At 42.2% G+C, this 22,757-nt stretch overlaps 1 protein-coding gene and 1 long non-coding RNA gene across 2 annotated transcripts in view; one reads left to right on the forward strand and one right to left on the reverse strand.

Annotated features, from left to right (window-relative positions):
* RIMS2 (regulating synaptic membrane exocytosis 2) overlaps nt 1–22,757 on the forward strand; it is a 738,692-nt gene that overhangs the window by 10,435 nt on the left and 705,500 nt on the right. The window contains exons 2-3 of the mRNA XM_067537355.1: nt 14,564–14,624; nt 15,453–16,478. Coding sequence (XP_067393456.1) covers nt 16,306–16,478 — 173 coding nt within the window. The 5' untranslated portion in view covers nt 14,564–14,624; nt 15,453–16,305. The remainder of the gene's footprint in view (nt 1–14,563; nt 14,625–15,452; nt 16,479–22,757) is intronic.
* On the reverse strand, nt 8,392–14,889 carry LOC137146187 (uncharacterized). The gene is made up of 3 exons (XR_010917843.1): nt 14,571–14,889; nt 14,218–14,312; nt 8,392–8,648 (listed from the first exon to the last, which is right to left on the reverse strand). It is a non-coding gene; the product is annotated as an uncharacterized lncRNA (long non-coding RNA).

A 22,757-nucleotide genomic window follows, 5' to 3' on the forward strand; every position in this document is an offset into this window, starting at 1 on the left:
AGGATATGAGCAGCTTTCCACCCTAAATTTGAGCAGCGATGACAAGAAAAATCAGTACAAATTTTTGCTATTGCCATCCTAAAGTAATGTAATCTACTCCCTGCCGCCCCACAATTATTTATTTATTTATTTTCAAAAGGGATGTAATCCAGCATTTAAGGTTGATGGTGAAAAGATTCATTGGTTCTGCTGGGTAACTAAAGGTGTCATATTTATAGACCAGCTATTTCAGGAATAGAGCCTGCATGACTTAAGGCAAAACGTAACCTTGGCAAAGAAAAGCATTGGCAATATTTGCGGTTGCATCATTCTCAACAGAGAATTTAAAATCAGGAAATATGAGGACATTCCTAATAAGCTAGTGTTTTTTAAATAATCCTAGCTGTTATGGCTGTCCATAAGAATCCAGTTGCTTCAATACAAATATCTTGAGCAGTAAATGTTCACTGTCCAAAATTAAAGAAGCATGGAGTAGGTAATTGGATTAGGATATTTATGTCAAACTGTTGAATAAATTTAATACAATTGTTGGGAAAATCTAAGTGAGACTTCAAACTAAGGTTTAGTCAAGATTTTTTTCCTATCAGGAATGAAAAGGGTAAAAGCAAAACTCTGGCCCAATGACAATTTTTAGAATTGTGAAGCAGAATATGCTAATTTGCTGCATAAGGCATATGACTTTTTTGTTTCTGTGGCTTTACTTTATAGAGCATCTTTTATGCAAACTGTATGCTTGACATGTAATTTTATTGAGCTGTATCTGCAGCAGATGTGTCCTCACAATGACTATTGGTGCTGGGTCAACGTGTAATTGGATAGAGATATCAACAAGTTCAGATATCATGGTAAAGGGCATAGTATAAAACCTAAACAGAATAAATTAGATATTGTCTTCACTAAATGCAGTATAAAAAAGTCTTTTAAAAAGGTTTCTGCTAAAATTTTGCTTAATAACCAAGAAATTGATACCCAATTTGGAAAGAGTTAATATATCATAGTAGAATGCTAAAACAACTAGTTAAATAATTCTTTTAATGAGAGGTCTACTAGAAAGAATTTGCAAATTAATCAAGCCCCCCTTTAAAAAAAATATATATATATATATATATATATATATATATAATATATACACATAAAATCCTAGAATTAAGTTGGTTATTTTAGCTCCTCCCACTCTTTGCTCATATATCTAGTATAAAAAGGGTTTCTAAACTCGTAGTCTCAGTCTTCATTTGGTTTAATTTACATAGGAAGCAACTTCTGTGTCTTGTCTTGTAGACTTGTTAAATGTTGTTTTGCTTCACAAACTTCCTTTTTTTAAATACATTCTCTGTATTGTTCTGAAGTAAAAGAAAATTCTGACTGAAATAAGTCTCTGCAATTCTTACAGCTGCAGGATGTGTGATTACTAATTTTGTAATTTGGAACCTTTTGGTATTCCAATTGATCCTTCAAGAAGTTCCTAAAGATTCCAGTGACAACAGCAAAATCAACCACAAACACATAGATAGAATAGATATCAGACTATTATGTATAATGGGTTTATAACAAGAAGTTGCAGTGATGTTATAAACCACAAGAATAAAGTTCAAGTGGTTTATCTGTACGATTACTAGAAACTCTCAGTGGAAGTGTAGGTCCATAAATCAAAATTTGCCTGTTGCTTATTTTCTATATATGGATTTGAGTCATGTATTTATGTCCTCTACAGTTTTCCTTTCCTTCTCTAGTCATGTTATTGTATTGCTTTCTCCAGCCTCTCCATATTCTTCTTCAGTTGCTAATTCCCTTCCCTCCTGTACTGTATTCATCCCACCATACCCTTTCCATTCTATTGTTACTCTTATCCTCCACTGCCTTTCTTTTTCTGTGCTGCCCTGTCCAGGCTATTGCCTTCCCCCTTCTGGTTTTTGCTGGTGTTGTAACTGCCTCTTTACTACTGTTCAAGCAGCAAATACGTCTTGGATACTGCCCTTTTAATCAGGAGATGGGTTGAAATGTTGGAATCAAGGGTCTGGAATGTCCGGTGGAATTGGATTGGACAGTTGGCAGCAGTAGGAAGATTGAGGGGCAGATTGGAAGTGAGTTTTGGAAGAGGGCTGGGGAAGGCCAGATAGGGAATGGCAATTGGGGGAGGAACTAAATTGGGAGTGGGTAGCTAGGGAGAGAGACTGATGTGAACAATATTTATTTATTTATTACTGAAGAAAGCATAGCAACAACTGCTGAATCCCCTTGAACAGGCAACAAACACAGAAAATTAAGGCAGAAATGTAACAGGAGACAAAAATAAATGGTTGAAAATATCAGTATGAGTGGAGTGAAGTGAAGAAAGGAAAGGTGCAGAAAGAGCAAAAGAGGAAAGCAACTCAGAGGGAGAAAATGAAAGCAAACAAAGAAGCCACCTTAAAATGTGAGTCCTTGGTTATTCTTTCTCACTGCATAGGGAATTTGACTCCTTGATCTGTGTTTAGTTTAAATACAAAAATATAAATGATTTCTTTTTCTCCAGTGGATAGTTTATCTTTAAGTAATCCATTCTCATGAAGAGTAAACTGATGCTGGGGATGACAATACATGTGCTAAGGAACTTATATATTATGGTCTGGAACTTTGGGGACACAGCCATGATTACCACAAGAACTTCAGGTCATCCAATCTTAGTTTTAAGTGGCACTTGAAAAGCTTAACATTTTGTTTGCAGCATTACAGATTCTGTGAGAATCTGAGCTCTGGAGGAAAAATCTAATGGAATGTAGATTCTTCTTTGAGTAATTGTCAACTCCTGGGGGCTCAGCAAATTAGATTGGATTCTTTTTTAATCCATCCATTGTGGCTGCAGCTGCGCCACTGCAGCTGAGGGCATAAAGGGCATAGTGGCCTCAGCAGCCACTCCATTTCTTCTTACCACCCGTGGGACAAGATATAACACCAGCATTATTTGTGTTCCTGTGTGATGTAGCTGCTACTTCTAGTTCATTTAGTTTTGGGACCATCCATCCTAGTTTATTTTTATTTTTAGTATCAGTTATTGTTTTTCTGCCTGTTGGCTTAAAATGAACACAAACCTTTTAAGCGCTATGTATAGTGTGATACCCTTTTACCCCCTTACAGGAGGGTGCTCCTCCATCACAGTGCACTCTATCTAGCTTCAAGAACTTCTCCTTTGATTGTGCCATACCCATTAATGGTGGGCACTCCCAGTGTCACATCTGCCTAGGAGAGGGACACATAATAGAGCAATGCACTGTATGTTGCTCATTCTCTAAGAGCACTGTCAAGAACAGAGAGGCTAGAGGTCAAGAACCCTGATCCATTATTCCTTGGTCCAGGCTTCCAGATCAGATGCCAGCTTCAGTAGACCTGTCCTGAAGTTACTCTTTCAACAGAAGGAAGAAGAGGAAGTCTTAGAGAACAGCTTGCTGGTCACCAAGTGAAATTAGTGTGGACAATCACTCCAAAAAGAAAGAACAGTTACTTCCCACAATATGTATCAATGTGAGAAGGAACAAAAACAAGAGATGTTAACCTATATTGTAGCTAGACACAAGCCATAAAGCCATTGCATTAAAAATGCAGGATCCAGTGTTGTATAAACAGGAAGGGGACAGGAGAAAAGAAAAGGAAAAGATGGTTATGCCAGGTAAACAAAGCCACATCAAACAATTTATCAAACAGAAATAAGATGATAAATAAAGCTATGTGAAGGAGACATCTAGCCACATACGCAGCCTCTCTCATTCCTATCTAGTTATATGAGCCCATTGACGCTATCCTTGAGTGTCACACAGTAGTCTGTTACAAAGAGCCATTCTGGTTCTCATTTGCAGCACTGAAAGCTTTTGAAATCTTATGCTATGGCTATTGGGGGAAATGAAGAAGGCAGCCTTCTCCTCCATGATAGAAACAATGGAGTGTTGGCCAGCTCCACTACTTTGAGTAACAGCTTGGCAAACCCTGGCTGTAGCTGCTTCCACCTTGAAATGAGTTGAATATTTCCTGCTGTCAGCAATTTTTATCTTCATAGATCACATCATTTGGACTTGGAGTGGATTAGCTGCCTCTTTTAATGCAGAACATAGGAGACAAATGTTCTGCCTTTTCTGTTTGTGTTGCTTACTTGATGTGCCTGAGTTGATGCTGGGAGCGCTTCAGCCTGCCACCCGCAAGTTGGATCCATGTGCCTCATGATTATGAACACAAACAGGACATATTAGCTTCATTATTGCTGTAGATCATTAATGTTTCCTTAGAGAAGGAAGATTGCCAGCTTCACTGAAACAAGGTGGCATTAGGAGAAATCATTTTTGTTGGCATGATCTTGCTAATTTTCAACCTGTCCCAACTTTTCATCTTTGGGCACAGTGATAGTAGAACTCAGAGCAAAGCAGCACTGTCATCTATATCTTCAAATTTCCTTTACCCTTTTAGTTAATTTGTAGGTCTGGGTGTTATGCAGAGACTATGTTGGTCTCTGTTGATGATGACCTAATGATAGACAAAAATCAGGCATACTTTTATAGCTGTCATTTAATACCATTGACAATAGAAGTCTGTGAAGGATGAGTCCATGTAAAAGACACAACAGTCACTGTTAATAAACTAACAATTATAATTATTGGCATTTTATTTGTTAACCACCACCATCATGTTTGTCACTGTATAAGATTCAGTAAAAAAAAAAAAAGACAGTCCCGTCTTAAAAAAGCTTATAGTCTAAGAGACAGACAAAGAGAAGATAAGGCACACTGGGAGAACCCAGGGAAGGATGTAAAAATCTCTTTTCTTTTTTCTTTTCATATAATATTAGGGCAGAAAGGGCTGTTGATGTAAGCTAGTATTGCAGACGTGGGGGCCAGAATCTTATCCCAATGCTCCTGTGAGCATCTGAATCACATCACTAAAGCAGTGTGGGGGGTCTAGGGTTCACAAGTGGATGGAGCCAACTGCACACATGACAGGTTTTGTGGGCCAGTATCCCTATGTGCAGAACAGATCCATTGGCCATGTCCCAGGCTTCAAAGCCTATCCACAGTCTACTTTTTTTTGTGGTAAACCAAGAAACTTGCAGTGAATATCTTCTCCACAGTACGCAGGGAGCTGTGGAGTTTGACTATGCAGTGTATCTTGTTTTGGCCCTTACTACATCAGATGTTTAACCTGTTTTGTAACATCCTGCTTAAAGAAACGTGGGCCGTATAGCTGTTCCAATGCAGTTATGTAGGCTTTATAAGTACTAGTACAGTTATTCATTTTCTTTCCATCTCAAGGTAAACTGATTTTGAAAGCATGACCCATTATTTTATGTAAGATGCAAAAAGTACAAGACAGATTTGAAAGCTGGCACTCTGTCTAATGTAATTTTTCAATGACAGATACTTCAGTCTCAGTAAGACTGAAGGAACTTCCTTCACCTCTAATGAAAGAAAGTTCACTTAATTTTTTTTAAAGGTGGAAGTTGAACTCACAAAGAGGAAACTGATATTTTATCACCCCTTTTCCCAACTTCCCAAAACAACCATATGTACAGAACTTCACCTCTTGCACAGAGATAAATGATGTATTCAAGTTATTTTTATTCAAACCCTGTACAATCAGGAAAAGCTGGAATAAAAGGCAAACTCTTAAACCTTTCAACTATCAAAACTAATATTTAGATATTAATTTTTTAACAGTCCATAAATCCTAAAGTATCCTCCGTCAATCATCTTTTATGAGATTCTAATGGACAGCATACAGTAAAGAATGTTTTGACTTCTCATCTCTACTTATTAACTTACTTATAATGAATGCAAGTATTTCAATTGAAATAGTGTTAAAATATAACCATACAGTGAAATCTCTTGTGAAGTCTTTCCATTAGATCTGGCAGGACACTTTTTTGGAGAGACGTGAATGTAGTGTTACCATGCATTTGCTGACTCTAATTTGGTCTAATGCAATTTTCCCCTTAGCATAGTAAAATGCCAGAGTTGATTAATCTTGGTTTTTATAAACTTTCATGCTGCACTTGTATATTTGATTTTAATCTGAGGTATGGCAGCTAGCACCACAGAGACTATCTTCAGGAAAAAGTACCAGAAATGTTGGCATACTGTGGGGCCATGCGGGTGCCCATAGCTGTGCCACTGAGTTGGAGGTATAGATTGGCTCCAAATCTGAAGTAGTTGTGCGTCAGGACAAAGTTACAAAGTTCAGCTGCCAGATGTGACATATGATCATCAAGGAAACTGTTCTTGATGGTTTGAAGTCCATCTTTGTGTGGAATGTTGGTGTAGAGAGCTTCTACATCCATAGTGGCTAGGATGGTATTTTACAGTCCCAGCTAAAATCTCTCCAACACATCATTAAAGATTCACAACCTATTCCTAGCAGATGATCCGTCTCTCGCTCAGGTAGTGGGCAGCAAACCCATCCTGGCTTACAGACAGCCCCCCAACCTGAAGCAAATACTCACCAGCAATCATACACCCTACAAAAAATCCAATCCAGGAACCTATCCCTGCAACAAACCCCGTTGCCAACTCTGCCCACACATGGACTCTAGTGACAGCATCACTGGTCCTAACCACATCAATCACACCATAAGGGGCTCATTCACCTGCACATCAACTAATGTTATATATGCCATCATGTGCCAGCAATGCCCCTCTTCCATGTACATTGGCCAAACTGGACTATCGCTATGCAAAAGAATAAATGGACACAAATCAGACATAAAAAATAATAACATCCATAAACCAGTCGGAGAACACTTCAGTCTCCCAGGGCACTCTGTCGCTGACCTGAAAGTTGCTGTACTTCTCCAAAAAAACTCCAAAAACAGACTTGAAAGAGAAACTGCTGAGTTAGAAATTATCTGCAAACTTGACACATTCAAACTGGGTTTGAACAGGGATTTGGAATGGCTATCTCATTACAAGAAGTAATTTGCTCTGATGACCCATTCTCACCTCCTACTCAATGGTTGTCATCAAGTCTCAAGTACCCAGCTTCCCATTGTTATCTATGCCCTTGGATATGTAAATGTTGCCTTCTATATATTTTCTATTTCCTATTTTGCTGTATCATTTCTACCAACTGCATCTGAGGAAGTGAGCTGGGGCTCACGAAAGCTTATGCCTACTGAAATTAAAATTGTTAGTCTTTAAAGTGCTACAGAACTCAAGTTGTTTTTGCTGTATATAGACTAACACAGCTACCCCACTGAAAAAGATCTAATATGTCTTTAAAAATCAGTTTAATCTAATCTGAGACCACAAACATTAAAATGCCTTAATCATAATCCATAAACATAATAATATGGCTATTATCTCTGCCCTATAGTGGCAGCATGCAAGATTGTTTGGGTTTCCTAACTATACCTGAGTATGTTTGGATTTCTTTTAAGTTTAACCTTAATGCTGAATTTCCTAGATTTATATTGCTTGATTTGGCGACAATTATAACATGCCTGCGATGTACGTTATCCTTGCTTACTGATATGTATTCTCAACCCTAACTCCACTTTAATGTCATTTTTGTCTGCGAATTTACTAGTGATCTGGAAATGGTGTTGAGCAGTTAAATACCAATTTTTTTGGATGATGCAATATTACTTAGGTTAGTAAAATCTAGGGATAACTGTGGGAAACTTTAGAAAGACCTACCAAAGCTTGATAAGTGGACATTGCAATGGCAGATGAAATTTAGGGCTAGTCTACATGGTGAGTTAGTGCATGGCAAGCCAGCGTGTGAATCTACAGTATGCCAGTTTGCAGCATGCTATCTCACCATGTGTACTCCGCTATTGCATAGTGAAAATCCCAGATTGCAGTTTAGCATGCTGCACTTTTCAAGCAGGTGCACTGTACATGTACAGCCCGGTTGCCAAGCACTAACTGGTCTTGTAAAATACAAAAGCTTTTGTGGTTTGGGTAAAAGAGAAATTTAGTTTCCATACCTGTAATTTTTATTTCTTGTAATGGATGGCACTGGATACCAACTCATACCCACTAATCTTGATATTAGTAAGACTTTCTCATTTTACCACAAGAAAGGCTGTTTTAGATATATGTTTTTAATTCTTTGAGTTCAGAGTGACTCTGCTGAACTTCTGCAGTACCACTCTCAGAAATGACTTCCAAAGCTGAAACTGCATAAGCTAAGGGTAGAAAATATAAGTCCCTGATTCTGCAAAAACTTACACATATTCTTAACTTTCAGTACATGAGAAGTCACATTGAGTTCATGGGGACTACTTATATTGAAAATTAAGCCTGTGTATAAATCTTTGCAGGATTGGGGCATGATACTGTTAATGATAGGATTAATAACATTTAAAGTACAACATACATACATTTAGTTATTCCAGACACCCCAGAAAGGAAGACAGGTAATCAGAAATGTGGTTTAACAAGGTTGCAGCTTTATTGAGTACAATAGAACCCCTATTTTATGAAGTTATTGGGCTAGAGGAGTGCATAAAATTGATTATCTCAAAATTATAGTAGGTACAGTGCATAAATTGCAGTATGGTACACCACATCACTTTCTTCTTGTCTTTCAAACCACTGCAAAGTGAATTCCAATGCATTCAAGGCACTGGAATATGAAGGGATGTTGACTTGTTCTTCATCGACCTCACTTTTCTTATGCGTTTTTTTTTTCTGTCAGGGAAAAATGGTTCATATAATTGATCATTCATAAGATCGTTGTTCATAAAATTGATATTCTACTGTAAAACATTTGGGAAACTATGCAGCAATGACTTGTTCAGTACAATTCATTCTTCCTTCCATAACCTGTACCACTGGGGAGGAGGGGTGAAGGTTGCCCTTGCTCTCCTACATCTTTAACCTGGTCCCAGCAACATTGTGGGAACCCTGTCATCTTCCCCTTAGACAAGAGTTGAGGGCATAGGGAGAAGTGGGTTGCCTCCTCACTCTACCGGACATTAGGCGCCCCATCCCTTTTCCCCACCTTCTTTAGGAGATGCCTTCTCCTAATCCACTTCTAATTCTGGTTTATCAGGGAACTGGATCCCCTACTGAATGATTACCTGCACTGGGAAGCTACTGAATTTCAACAAGCTAACCTATTCACCTGGTCCCTGGGCTGCAGAGTTGAAGGTGAAAAATTCCACATCACACAGGCCAATCTAGTAAAGCAGGCAAAAAACCAGCCGTGATGCTCACGGCAAGGCCCAAAAACTTGATCATACTCTAATGCCAAAGGGGGGAGGGGAATGGGAGCTATTTCTCCACGTGCAGAATGGCACCCTAGGCAGTGGGAAGGGCTTATAAAACCCTCCCTTTTAGCTCACAGGTGGTAAAAGGATTACACTACAATCTTCTGTCTGTCCAGTCAGCCAAGGAGTCCTCCCATTCCCCTTTTCCTCAAGCCCAGGAGGAGGCTGAGTGCCCAGAAGGAGAAAAGGGGAAAAAAGGGGAGGGAAATTCTTAAATTGGACATGGGTTTTCTTTCACTGCTGGCCCAGACAAAGCCCTCCCCTTCTCTGAGGCTGGAGAGAATTTCATCCAGAATAGTTTGATATATAATATGGGGACACAGTGTGGGTGTCAGTGCAGGTTAGTAGGTATCCCTCTTTTACAAAAAATGAAATAACAAATAAGGAAATCAATTTTCTCTTTTTCATTAAAGTATTCAGAGATCTTAACATTATGGGAAATATCCATCAGTAAGAGGCAATTTCTTCGATGGAAAGAAACATCATATGCAATGCAACATAATCCCTCTAAGAGAAACGACAATGGAAAATTTTATTGTTCTTACCTGATTTGATCTTTTTACTTTATGTAATTTTAATTTTATTTGCATTCTTAATGTAAACTGAGGGCAGCCTGGAAGTAAATACCTGGATAATGCTCTGGAAGGATCCAAGGCTGCATCAGTCAAGGAATTAATCTGTTTTGTAGTGCTTGGTAAAGGAATTGCAAATCTCAAATTGTTGCACTGCAAATTTCATTATGCAATGATTTTTGCTTCTCAGCCCAGAACTTTGAGGAGCCCCTTGTAAAATGTACTTAGATGCCTCTAGGAAGGGTCTTACTGGAGGCTTTGCATGCTTAGTGTCTGTCTGATTCTTTCCATCTAGAGACTGAAGATTGGAGACCTTCATGCAAGAATGAGGATATCTGACTTTTTCCTGTTCTTGGTCCAACACAGATAGCCTTTAAAACTCTTTTCCCTATCAAATATATGAAGATGATTTTCAAATGGATGTTGGACTTAAGGCAAAACTAAAAGAAATTGATAAAATGGAACTGTTCATTTTTGTTTGTATATAAAACCAAAAGCTGGACTGAGCTCCATCTTGTCAAGGAAGAACTGGAGATAGAATTCTTTAATGGACAAAGCTACCAACTCATTTTCTCTTACCTGAAAAATTTGCTACAGGTAGGTAATGGAAACAAATGTAGTTAGGCCTCTATTAAAGGAGGTTTTCTGAGGGTTTTCAAAATCATATTGAAGTGCTGCTGTTTCACTTGAAGCGCCTCTTGTGCAGCAGTGTTGAAGAAAGTGGAGACACCAGTATGACATTGTAAGAGAAAGATGAGACCAGAAAACTTGGATTTATAACCCCAAGAGTATGTAAGAGTATATCTTTAGGCAAGTGGGGCTTAATCATTTATGGAGGCTATCAAAAATAAATTGGAGGATGTATCTGACAACAGTCAGTTGGAGTGAATTTAGGTGAGGGTTGTGCAGCAGGTGAACAAATTCAACAGAACATTGGAGAAGGATTAGAAACTGGGAATCTGATTTTCAGAAGTGCTGAGCACCCACAAATCTAGATGAAATAAACAGGAGATGCAGGTGCTCAGGATCTCTGGAAATCCAGCCCAGCATTTATAGAAATTTCACTGGTGAGAGATTTACTTATTAATGTTTCTTGAAAATGAATTCCATAACTGATAAAACCCAATATTGATATTTTGTTTGGCTGGTTAATTAGGGATTGCTGTTGCTGCAGTTAATCTGGACTGTGTGGGAAGAAGTTTGCTTCAAGTACATTTTCAACAGTAAGTCATTCAGCTAAAGTAGATATCAATAACAGCATGAGAGAAAACTATAGGTAATGTTTCCCCTTAATTGCAGGAAAATGAGCACAATTATGGTTGGATTTGATGAGAGAAAGAGAAGGTAGAATTGTTTAAATCTATGATGCATTAAAAAAGTCAAGTGGAACCACTTCTTCAATGAGTCAGAGAATATTTTCTGCTCTAGAATCTTGCTTCCCTTACAAAATAAATAGCTGGATAATGCTCTGAAGATGTGTGTAATTTTGGCTCCTATTCTCCGATTTATTTATAATTATAATTTTATTGACGGAAGGGATAGAAGAGAGGAAATCTGAAATGTTAAATTGTTTCAGGGCCTGATTAACTCTCCTGTGAGCCCACGGCTATTAGATTTTGTGGGTTCCCTTACTGGCCGGCGCAGCGGTGCTCCGGCGGCTGGGAGCACTCGGGCCGGCCTGGGGTCTAGGGGGCAGCGTTGTGCAGAACGTAGCTGCAGGGGCTTGGAGCGCTGGGGCCAGAGGCGCTCCGGGGGGTGGGGCAGGCCGGCGCTGTGGCGTGGCGCGGGCTGGAGGTGCTCTGGGGGCTGGGAAGAAGCGCTCGGCCCGGGTCTGGGGCAGGCTGGCCAGCCTGGGAGAGAGGCGGGCCGGCCCCGCGGCGTTGGGCGGCCGACGGCGCTCTGGGAGCTGAGAGCGCTCGGGCCGGAGGCGCTCCGGGACCTGGGGCAGACCCGCCAGCCCGGGGGTGGGACGGCGCTGTGGCCTGGCAGCGCTCCGGGGGCTGGGACGGACTGGCCAACCTGGGGCCGGGTTGGGTCCGTGCCTGGTGCTGGGGTACTCCGACAGTGGGGTAGGGGGGCCACTGGGGCGCGGGACGGCACTGGGGCGGGGCTCTGGGGGGGGTGCTTGGGGTGCTCCGGCCCTGGGGACACCCAGCTACTCCAGCCTGGCTGGTGCTCAGGCAAGCGCCCAGGGCCGGGCTTTGACGCAAGAGGGGTGGACGGGGCGTGGCTTCGGGCGGAAGGGGTGGGACCGGGTGCTAGCCTCCCTGAACGGGCGGTGCAGCAGCCCCTCGGATTTATTTTTGCGGGTCCACCTCTGCAGCCCCTAAAGCCCTTGCATTAATCCGGCCCTGCTGAGATTGAGAATATATATCGGTAATTTAAAGGTAAAAAAATGGCAGACATTGAAAATTTCAGAACCAGTTATTATAAACCTAGAAAATTGAGAGTTGAGATTACACTTAAAATAAATGTAAACATGTTAATGTATGTACTGCACACAAACAACCTTAATTCTGCCTTACAGTGATATCATGCCATAACCACAGTTATGATTAAGGCAATTTTAGTGTTTGAGGCCCCAGATTAGATTACATTGATTTTTAAAGATACATTATTTTTTCATATCCCTTCCACCTTGTGGTTTTGGCAGTCACAGACAGCTTTATGACCTGGCAGAGTGGAGAAAGCTGTAATAGAATGGGGTTTGGATCATTTTTCTGATTGTTCTTAGAGAGTGGTGATGAGTGATTACTTCTCCCTCCTGAAAGTTGAAGTGTGGAATCCCATAGGGACCAGTCTTGTTGGCTCGTCTGTTCAACATCTGTTATCCCACAAATGGAGATCATGAGATGATATGGGCTGTAACACATTCCCTATGCTCATGACACCTAGCTCCACATCTTTCTCTTCTGGCCCAGAGATTTACCCAGTGTTTGGCAAAAATTGGGCACTTGATGAAAGCCAGTTGGTTGGACTAAAATCTGGCAAGATGAAGGTGATATTCATTGGCAGATGGAAGTGCTTTGAAGACCTGGTGAAAGCTCTAATTATTCTATCATTTGACTGCATCTGCTCAACTAGTGTCAAAGTGGTTCACAGTCAAGGGGTCTTACTAGACTTCACACTATTCCTATATGTACAAGTCACATCAGGTAACAGAATACCCTTCTTTCACCTAAGGATGGCAAATAGATTTACTAGATGAAATTCAAGGGGCTGGTTATCTTTTATATACTGTAGTTACATTTGAATGGTCTAGGCAAGGAGTACTGAAAGGACGGACGTATCAGGAGAGGCTGAGGGAACTGGTCTTATTTAGTCTGCAGAAGAGAAGAGTGAGGGGGGAATTGATAGCTGCCTTCAACTACCTGAAGGGGGTTCCAAAGAGGATGGAGCTAGGCTGTTCTCAGTGGTTGCAGATGACAGAACAAGTAGCAATGGGGGAGATCTAGGTTGGATATTAGGAAAAACGTTTTCACTAAGAGGGTGCTGAAGCACTAGAAGTTACCTAAGGAGGTGGTGGAATCTCCATTCTTAGAGCCTTGACAAAGCCCTGGTTGGGATGATTTAGTTGGGGCTGGTCCTTCTTTGAGCAGGAGGTTGGACCTGAGGTCCCTTCCAACCTTAATCTATGATTATATGACTGCTTCACCATATCTAACCTATCATATGGTCTGTGTTCCTCCAGAACAGCAGAATTTGTCCCAAATATGTAAAATGTATGAGTGCTGGTGGCAGAGGTTTTTTTGTTTGTTTGTTTGTTTTTGTATTGAGATAACTCCTTAGAATTCATGTCTTGTCGAAACAAATTAAGGATAAACCTGGCCACTTTTAGAAAGAGGCATCACTTTACTCAGCCCAGTCAATCTGGTTAAACCTTTGTTTCCTAGCCCACCAGAAAGGGTGGTGGCGGCAGCAGCAGAGTATGCTATTTGGTCTTTACTGGGAATTTGAATCTCTCAGTTTAAGTTTTGTAACACTATGCTGATGGACACCAAATAAAATTTGTAGTAATAATAAAGCTGACTAGTAATATTTTATATTGCACATCGTGTGAAAGAATGTCAGGTGGCTATCTTAACTGCATTTTTATAAATATATTGAAATACAATAGATCTGGACTAAATGAGGTTATCTAAGTCTGCATCCAAATATGTTATTTGCCATTTATTGTTGATAGGTGGCATTTTTTGACACCCATTAGTTCTTTTCCCAGGTGTGATTGCGTCCTATAGAAATTATGGAGTTTTGAGTGTCGTGCTCCAGTGCAACCTGGTCCGTATTGTAGAAGAAAGATTCAGTTATGCGTGAAAACTTCCTCTTCCCTTTACATTGTAATGCCCCATTGAGTTTCTGCTTTCAAGGCGCAAAAGAACCCCGACCCCAACACATACACCTCCGGGCAAATCTTACCCTTTGCATCGGCGGAATGATGAATGATGCTTCAGTTATGAGTCTGTGGCAGGTCAGGGTAGTTTAAGTAAGATGAGATAAAGAACCTATGATGACTGATGGAGAAAGCAAAGTAATTAAAAGAAACAAGGAAAAGAAATCAACCGAAAAGTTGTAAGATGAAAAGTACTGTACTTAAAGAAAGGGAAGCAAGAAACATAGGAAATAATTTGTGTAAATTAGGTAATAGACGGGAAATAGATGTTACACATTATTAATTGAAGAAGAGTATAAAGATAGTAGTTAGAATAGTAGAAAACTCAGAGGAATTACGTTAGTCAAAGAGAATTACTGTTTCGTTTCACAGGACTCACCGTTGCTGTTATCTTTTCAATAGGTTTCTCTGATTCCAGACAAACATCCATAAGGTATGTGGCCAAGTACAAATTTGACTTTTCCTTCCCTCTGACCAGAGTTTGGATATGGGTGGGTGTTTTTTTATTCACTGTCTCCTACACGTAATGTTGGAGCTAAAGGATGGGACCCTGTACTGTCTTAGGTTCCGATAAGAACTTGAGCCACCTGCACAAGGATTGAGTTTCTCCACCTGTTAACAGCCAGCAGCCAGAATGCCCCGGCTGTTCCAGATCCCTCACTCAGGTCAGGGCAGAGCTCAGCTCAGACGCTTTTAATGATTGGACTGTTATTAGTTATGTCCCTGTGTGTGAATAAAGACACTGGCGTCCGCCGCTTTCCCCTCCATAGGCGGCTGCACACCGCCCGGTGAGCTCCCATCTCCACTTTGTACCTTTGCTTCATCGCGCTTTCTGCTCCAGTTCCCCGCTGCGGCCAGCCCCGTCTCCTTCTTCCCCAGGGGCCGCTGCATCTCACGCCACATCCTGTCCCAACCACTTCGCCCTCTCGTAACCCCCTTCTCCCTAATCCGATTTCTCTGGCCGCGTTTCCCACTCTCACTCTCTCCTCTCTCCACCCCCGCCTCTCGGAAGAGTCCAGGCAGCGGCTGCCCGAGTCAGAGGCAGCTGCCGTGCATTGTCTCCCCGCCCCCTCCCTCGGTGCGTCCGCCCCTTGAGCAGCTGGGCTCGGTCCTCCCAGCGCGTCCCCGGCGCTTGGCTCCTCCTTGTCCTTCCTCGCCTGATTTTTATCGCATCCATTTTTTTGTGCATTTATAAATAAATAACAATAACTATTAATAAATCTCCTCCCCCCACCCCCTGCTGGGCGGCGATCGCCCGCAGGAGCCGGAGCCCCGCACCCCCAGCGGCGGGAAGAAGCGACGCTTCGGGGCCAGGCCGGGGGCCGGCAGTAGGATGCGGAGCCCCCTCCCGTGACTCCCGCACTCGGCGTGGCGATGGGTTAGGCGGACTGTATCCAGCAGCCGAGGGAAGAGCAGCCGAGCGCGGCGGCGAGGCCAGCGCAGGAGCAGCTGCAGCGGGCGGCGGCCCCCCACAGCTCCCCTCCCCATGGACCTCGGACTGGAACCATGAGCCGGCTACAGCTGCCGCCGGCTGGGACTCGCGCTCACCCGCAGGGGTTCGCCCCCGCTCTGAGCTCTTGGGCGGCAGGGCTCCTCTCACACGCACACCCCCCTTCTACCCCTGCAGCCGGCCTCCTGCCCCTGCAGCCGCCGGCTTCCGGGCTCCCCTGGCGCCGGGGTTAGCGTAATCTAGCCGCGCTCCTTCTCCCGGGGTGAAACCTGTCCCCCCCGCTCTCTGTCTCGCTGCCATCCCCCTCTGCCCCTCGCTTCAGGTCTCCGGCCGTTCCGCTGCCCCCTCCCGAAGTCCCCGGTCCCCCAGCTCACTCTGCTTCGGCCCCCTTCCCCCGCGTCACTGTCCGTCCCCTGCTTCCTCCCCTCTCCCCCCCGCGGCTCCCCCCACGAGTGGGCAGGGGGCAGCGTGTGGCTGTGAGGCCGGGCTTCCCTGGTCGGCCCCCTCCCCGGGGCGCTGTTGATTCACCAGGCTGCCCATTGACGAGCGGGGACTGAACTCGTATGTATTGCTGCTCCCCGCGCCGGTGGCTGCTGCTCTGCCGCTGGCTCTGCCGCCGCCGCCGCCCGAGCGAGCCCGGTCGCGTGGCTGAGCTCCACCAAACATGTCGGCTCCTGTCGAGCCCCGGGGCGGCCCTGCTCCTCCTCAGCCTCCACCTCAGGCCCCTCCGTCGGAGATGCCCGACCTCAGCCACCTCACGGAGGAAGAGAGGAAGATCATCCTGGCCGTCATGGAGCGGCAGAAGAAGGAGGAAGAGAAGGAGCAGTCCGTGCTCAAGTAAGGGCAGCCCCCTCCTTCCTTTCCTCCCCGTCCGGGGCCGCACAGAGGGCCGGGCTGGCGGGCTGGACCCCAGCCGCGGAGGCGTTAGGGTGATCGGGGACTTTCTTCGGCCGGGGGCCTAGCAGCCGCTGGCCGGGGGAGGGAGGTGATGGTGAAGGGGGTGTGGAGGTGAGGAAGGGAGGCCGCTCGGCTGTGGCATTTGCTCCGTGTCCCCGGTGCCTTTCCCTCTTCCTGCCCCCACCCGGCTCTCTGGGGGCCGGGGGAGGCGGCTGGCATCGGCCAGGGACTGGGGCTCGGCACCAACATGGCCGCACAGGTGCTGCCGTTCTACCCCGGCGTGTGCAAAGACAAGGGGCTAGGTGGGGAGGGAGAGGCCGCGGGCTCGGTCCTGGCTGCGAGCCGGGCCCTGAGCATGTGGCGAGGCCCCGGTGCCGCTCGCCCCCACACCCGGGGCCGGAGATGTGTGGCCGGGGCCTAGGCTCTAACTGTCTCCAAGTGGGTTTGCAAGAGCCGCCATCTTCCTCCACCAGCGTCGCCCGCCCGCCCCCGCTCCGCGGCTCTTCCTAGCCGAGAAAGTGTCTCCGCGGGGTGGGGACGCAGCTCCCGGCACCTGTCCCTGGCTCCCAGTCCCGCTAACCGCACGCAGGGTGCGGGGCTTGCGGCCGCCAGCTACCGGGGCGCGGAGGAGGGAAGCCCGTTTCCACAGCGGCTCTTGTAACTTCAGCACCTGGGAGCTGTCCAGACGCGTAGCGGGGAGGGGGGTGGTTATGGCCCTGCTGTCCTTTCTTGTCTCTCCATCATCGCCCCTCAGCTCCCAGCCGTTATCAGGGATGCGGGGACTCGTCTCGGAAGGCGCTACATTTTTAATGCATTTTGTTTCTTAGAGGTGCAGCGTGAAGTGAACGTTGCTGAGGAAATGCAAACTTTTTCTTGGACTCCTCGGTTCATTTTACCTATCTCAGGCACTTGGGGAGGGATTTAGATCTGTTGCTTGCAGGTTAATGTGAAGATACTGGGTTTGTAGCCTGAATCCCTGCCGTTCTCCCATACAACTATTTACCAAACTCATGTAAACACTCATGAAAACTGTTTCCCTATCTAGTGAAAGGGTCACATTCACCTCTAATGATTTGGAAGTATAAAACCACACTACTATCTACAATATTAGGTGTGCAAATATAAAAAGGCCAGAAAAGAGGCCTCACAATATTTTATCATAATACCAGTAGTTAAGGCAAAAAAGAGAACTCAATGAATAGCACTGTCTCTTGGCCATTGTGGTCTTCAATTGTTCCTTCAAAATCTGTTGCTAAAAGCTATCTGTGGGCCCTAATGCGTGATTGGAAGTGTGTGTGTTACAGTCATTGTTTCATTAGGAATATCATATGCTAGTAGAAATATAAGCTATGGTTATTCTTTAAATAACAGTTACTGAAGAAAGAAGCATGCTTCACTTCTTAAATCCTTTTCAATATCCCTTTCCTTTAAAAAAGTGCTTTAGTATGTCAACATTTTGAAGAACACCGATGTGTGAGTTAAACATTGGAAATTAAATTACATATCTAATTTTGTCACAAATTCTACGTCATCAAAAGTAATTCAGAATATTAAATAGCTAACATTTTAATATTATAGTTTACACTATTGTGGCACCCACATTTTAAATTAATTAAAATATTTATTACATTTCTGAATAATATGGAGCATCAAAATAAAATAATGTACATTTTTAGCTTAACATTTTTGTGTTTAGCACAAAATGAAATAAGTTATTAATCACAGGGATAGCTTCAATATATAATAGCATTAAAGAGTAACAAATATTGCTGGCAATTTTGTTTTGGATTCTATAATGTTTGTGATTTTAAAAATTGGATTCACAGATAACTGATTTTTTACAGTGAACAAATATGTAAAATTCTAAAATCTAAACGTATGTTGTGTTATGTGTGTTTTAAATGTGATTGTGACATATATGCATGAGGAGTCATCTAATTTTAGGAATAAGGTTGTTACAAGGCTAAGAATTTCATACATTATCACTAATATGCAAATTACAGGTAGGGTAATTTTGCAGTATTTTAAGAAAGGGAGAAACTCCAAGTGACATCAAATGTTTAAATGTAAGGATTATAAATGTAAACAGATTTTCTATTTTTTAAAATTTAAGTTTGCTCTCTTATTATTTGAGAACAGAGTCAGTGCAGAAGGAAGTTTGTGTGGGAAAGTAATGCATGCATTTGCAAAGTAAAGTAAGGTGATACCACACCCTCCATTAGAACTTCGGGAAAGGCTATATGCATTCTGAGAGGCTTAGTTTCTCATTGTTTTTGCATTCAAACTTCCTATTGCTGGAGCTATGTCAATTTATACCAGCTGAAGAGCTGACCTAACATCTTCCCATTAAGAAGTGTCATTGCTATAATTTCAGCTTTTCAATTGCCACAGCTGTGTGTGTAGATTGTGTGGTGGAGGCTGAGAGTTGTGTATAAGGATTTGGAAAGAGTATATGCCAAAGTATGTATGTACAGGATAGACTGAAACAACTATTTTATAGAAGTATTCTTGTCAATGGGATTATATAGGTGGCTTAATAGTAATTTTACAGGACCTTAATAAGTGATAGAGTTTCAGGTAAACAGCTTATCCATTTTATTTTCTAGATATTTTATTTGCATTATTTAATGTGAGATATGCATCTGATAGTTTCAAAGCACTGTTTATTCTAAAAATTCTCTCTTTCTTTATATTTACTTGAAAAAATATAATCATATAAAATCTTATTCTGCTCTCTAAGGTAAATATTTGCAGTTTAACCTTCTTGACAGGTATGTTCCCCAACTTCTAAAAGATAATAAGAATATTAATACAACATATACATTTAACTATTCTTATTGTTATGATGCAGAAAGTTAGAGCCAAATTCTGCACTTCTTCAAGCAAAATTTGCATTGAAGGCAAACTTCTTTTGAAGTGAAAGGGACTTTTTTGTCTCAGTTAGAAATAGAGGCTGTATCATTCCATTCCATGAAAGAGGAAAAAAACCCAAAAACATGGGAAGGTGAAATTATGCTGAAAACTCTGAGCTGAGACTTGGAGAGGTCTTGTGATAACATTCTTATTAGAGTATCAAAGGGAATAACGATGGATTTCTTGTAAACTTTGGAGGAATTTATGATAACTGAATGTCTGTATGAGGAGCTAGCCCCTTCCTCTATGCTGCTGTTTTCTTTCCTACCATTTCAAATTCTTTCACAGTGCCCATGGTGTGATATTTTAGCACCTTCCAGAAGTTCATTAAATAATGTGACTAATATCTGTAACATGGACTGTTTCTTTTTATTCCTCTCCCTTTCTGTCTCTTGGTGTGTGTGTGTCTATTTTAAAAAATATAGATATATAATTTCCATCTCTATTCATGCTCTAATCTTTTGGGGGGAGGGGAAGTAGATGCTTTAGAGTTTGAATCTGCAGGAGTTAATTCTGATAAGGTCAGCATGAACTCCTGCTGAGATTTGTTGGGAGAAGATGACATATAAAGTGGCTGTTTACCAAATCTGCTCCCTTCTGGTAGACTCTGTCTCCTAAATGCATACAGCTGTAGCCATGCAGTGTTCCCCTGGAGGAGGAGGGGGAAGGATACTGTGCTGCTTTGACTCTGAGCCTCTCCTCTGGAAGTTTGGTCCTACTGGAGTGGGGTTTTTGTTTCTTTCATCCTTGATTTGTTGAATGTTGATTTGGTTCAGTGTAATAGTTGCTGCAGTTGGCCCTTAAAGTTGCCATTCTATAGTTTGCTCACTCTGCTATGTGTGTTTTTTCTGAATCAATTGTAGGCCTTAATTTGATATTCCTTGCTTTTGCTGATTTGTGTTTCAACTTAGAAGTATTTAAATGTATATTACTGTAATTTATTTGTGAGGCGATCTATCTTTATTAGACACTAGAGTAACATTTTGATATTGGACTTTCATTTTTAATTTAGAAAACTGCACATTTTAAAAATGTTCCTTCCATAGAAAAAAGCATTTTTCTGAGCTCTAACAAAAGTATTTGAATTAATAGGCAAAGTAAATGTAGTATATTGAGAAGATATGAAGTTATTTAATTTAGGTAACTTGATAGAAAAAGATTGTGAGCAATATTTAATATACATAATGTATGTAGTCCAGAGGCAGTATATTTTGCCTTTACAATTTATACAAATTCATCCCAATTAAACTTCAAAAATGTGATCTGAACCTCTGTTGTTATAGGGACTATGTATAAAATTTGCATGATGAATTTTTGTTTACAATACATGTGTTCTGCACCTTTTTCTAGTTTTATCTGTGTAAGCTTCCTAACAGATTTTCAGGTCATGTTGTCTCTATATAAATGAATTTATGGGCCCAGTCTTGTGAGGTCCTAAGTACCCTCCAACTTCCACTGATTTTATTGGCATAGAGGGCATTGTGCAGGATTTGGCCCTATATTTGAAAAAATATATAAATTAAGTTAAGTTTCTGTATGAATCTGACTTTTGTGTAGGAAGGCTGGCTTGAGGGGAGAGCTCACTGGGAGGCCTCACAAGGGTTAGCAAAGTGGCAAGATTGCATAACAGACTTGGCAGTGGTCTTTCAGGTGCATATGTGCTTGTCCAGTTTACTTGCAATGTCACCAGTGGTTGGCAGCTATTTCAGGTGACCAGTCTGTTATGGCCTATAAAAACCAGGACAAAATGTTGTTCTCTGTAAAACCAACAGGAACAGGCTCTGAAAACATGTACATTTCATTTTTTTTCCAGTATATATCATAATCCTATTTTATAAATAAACTGAAAATGTGGTGTTCATTCACATGATGCAGAGTGAGTGTGATTAAGGGATTGGAAGAGGAGATGATTTTCACAACTGTGTTTTTTGATGCAGTCGGGTGACAGTCAAGGAGGTCAGAGAAGAGGAGTTTTCAGTAGTCATGAGTCAAGATCAAGTGTTTAATGGCAGGAATGAAGTGAAAAGTAAATGAAGGGAAAAGTAGTTAGGATCTAGCAGTAGTGTTGATGTGGGAGGAGATTGTTTCCTGAGTTCTAATCCTCATCTGCCAGTTTGTGGTCTTCAAAATTACATAAACTCTCTGTAGGAGTTACTGAAATATAAAATATGAGTGGAGCTTGCCTACTTCACAAAGGTGTTATGCAGATTGATCAGTTAGGATTTATACTAACTTTTAAAGATAGAAAACACTAATTGCTCAGTTTTTTTATTTTATGTGTGTGTGAATTCTTTGTATGTTTTTTCTGAAATGCAAATGTGTGTTTGGGGGAATAAAAAATTTGTAAGATGATGCAAATCTTGAGGTCCTACTGGTCTGCGAAATCCCAGCCTAATATTCTTGAAAATAAAACTGGTGGTTGCCAAAGGAGGGGTGGGGAGAAGGGTAGAACAAAGATCCTTTGGTCCATACAGGCATCAGACTTGATGCCTATCCAAAGCCTCAGACTGTGGGGCAGCCAAAGAGGAGGCATAGGATTGCCTTTGATGGAATCTCTGCCTCTTCCTTGGTGGCTATAAAGATCTTGAATTGAATGTAACTCAGCACTGCCTGTAATATGGGTGCTGTCATGGCTGCTTTCTTTTAGGAGTTGTGATACAGAGCTTTGGGAGGATAGAGTTGCCCTGGCATCCTTTAAAATATGGAGGGCTTTGTCTGTCCACTGCTGAAGAGGTTTTCCCTCAAATGGGAGGTCCTCAATTATCATCTGAATCTCTGTAGGAATTCCAGAGGACTGAAGCCAGAACAACCTCCTCCTGCTTACTTCAGTAGCCAAGGTATGCCCTGCTGTATCATGTGTCCAGGGCAGCCTGATAAGATGTTTGAGCAATCAGTTGGTCAGAAACTACTTCAGCAACTGTTAGTGCTCCTTGAGTAACTGATCAACAAAATTAAACAATTTGTATCAAATTAAAAACATTTGTAGAGCAGCACTTGATAATTTGCTACTTTCCTTTGAAGGCTTACTGAAAAGCTCTAGTTTTTTGGGATCTTTTTTCTTTGGGGTTACTTTAGTGGACTTTGCTATTTTATTCTCTCCTGTACTGCTTGCACAACAAGAGAGCCAGCTGCAGGATGAGAGTAAGTGTTCAAATCTTTTTCAGGGACTTGACCTTCTGCCTTCTGTCTTAGAAGTAGTTGAGATGGAAGCAGGCCTATGCCAGAGGGATTTGGCAGGTTCCAGTGGGCCATTGTTTCTTGGCATGGCTAATTTCCCTGGTGTTAGTTAATGCAATATGTTTAAGA

This window comes from Emydura macquarii, unplaced genomic scaffold, assembly GCF_026122565.2.
Source record: "Emydura macquarii macquarii isolate MOO-44397 ecotype Brisbane River unplaced genomic scaffold, CSIRO-AGI_Emac_v2 contig_383, whole genome shotgun sequence".
Lineage (NCBI taxonomy): Eukaryota > Metazoa > Chordata > Testudines > Chelidae > Emydura > Emydura macquarii.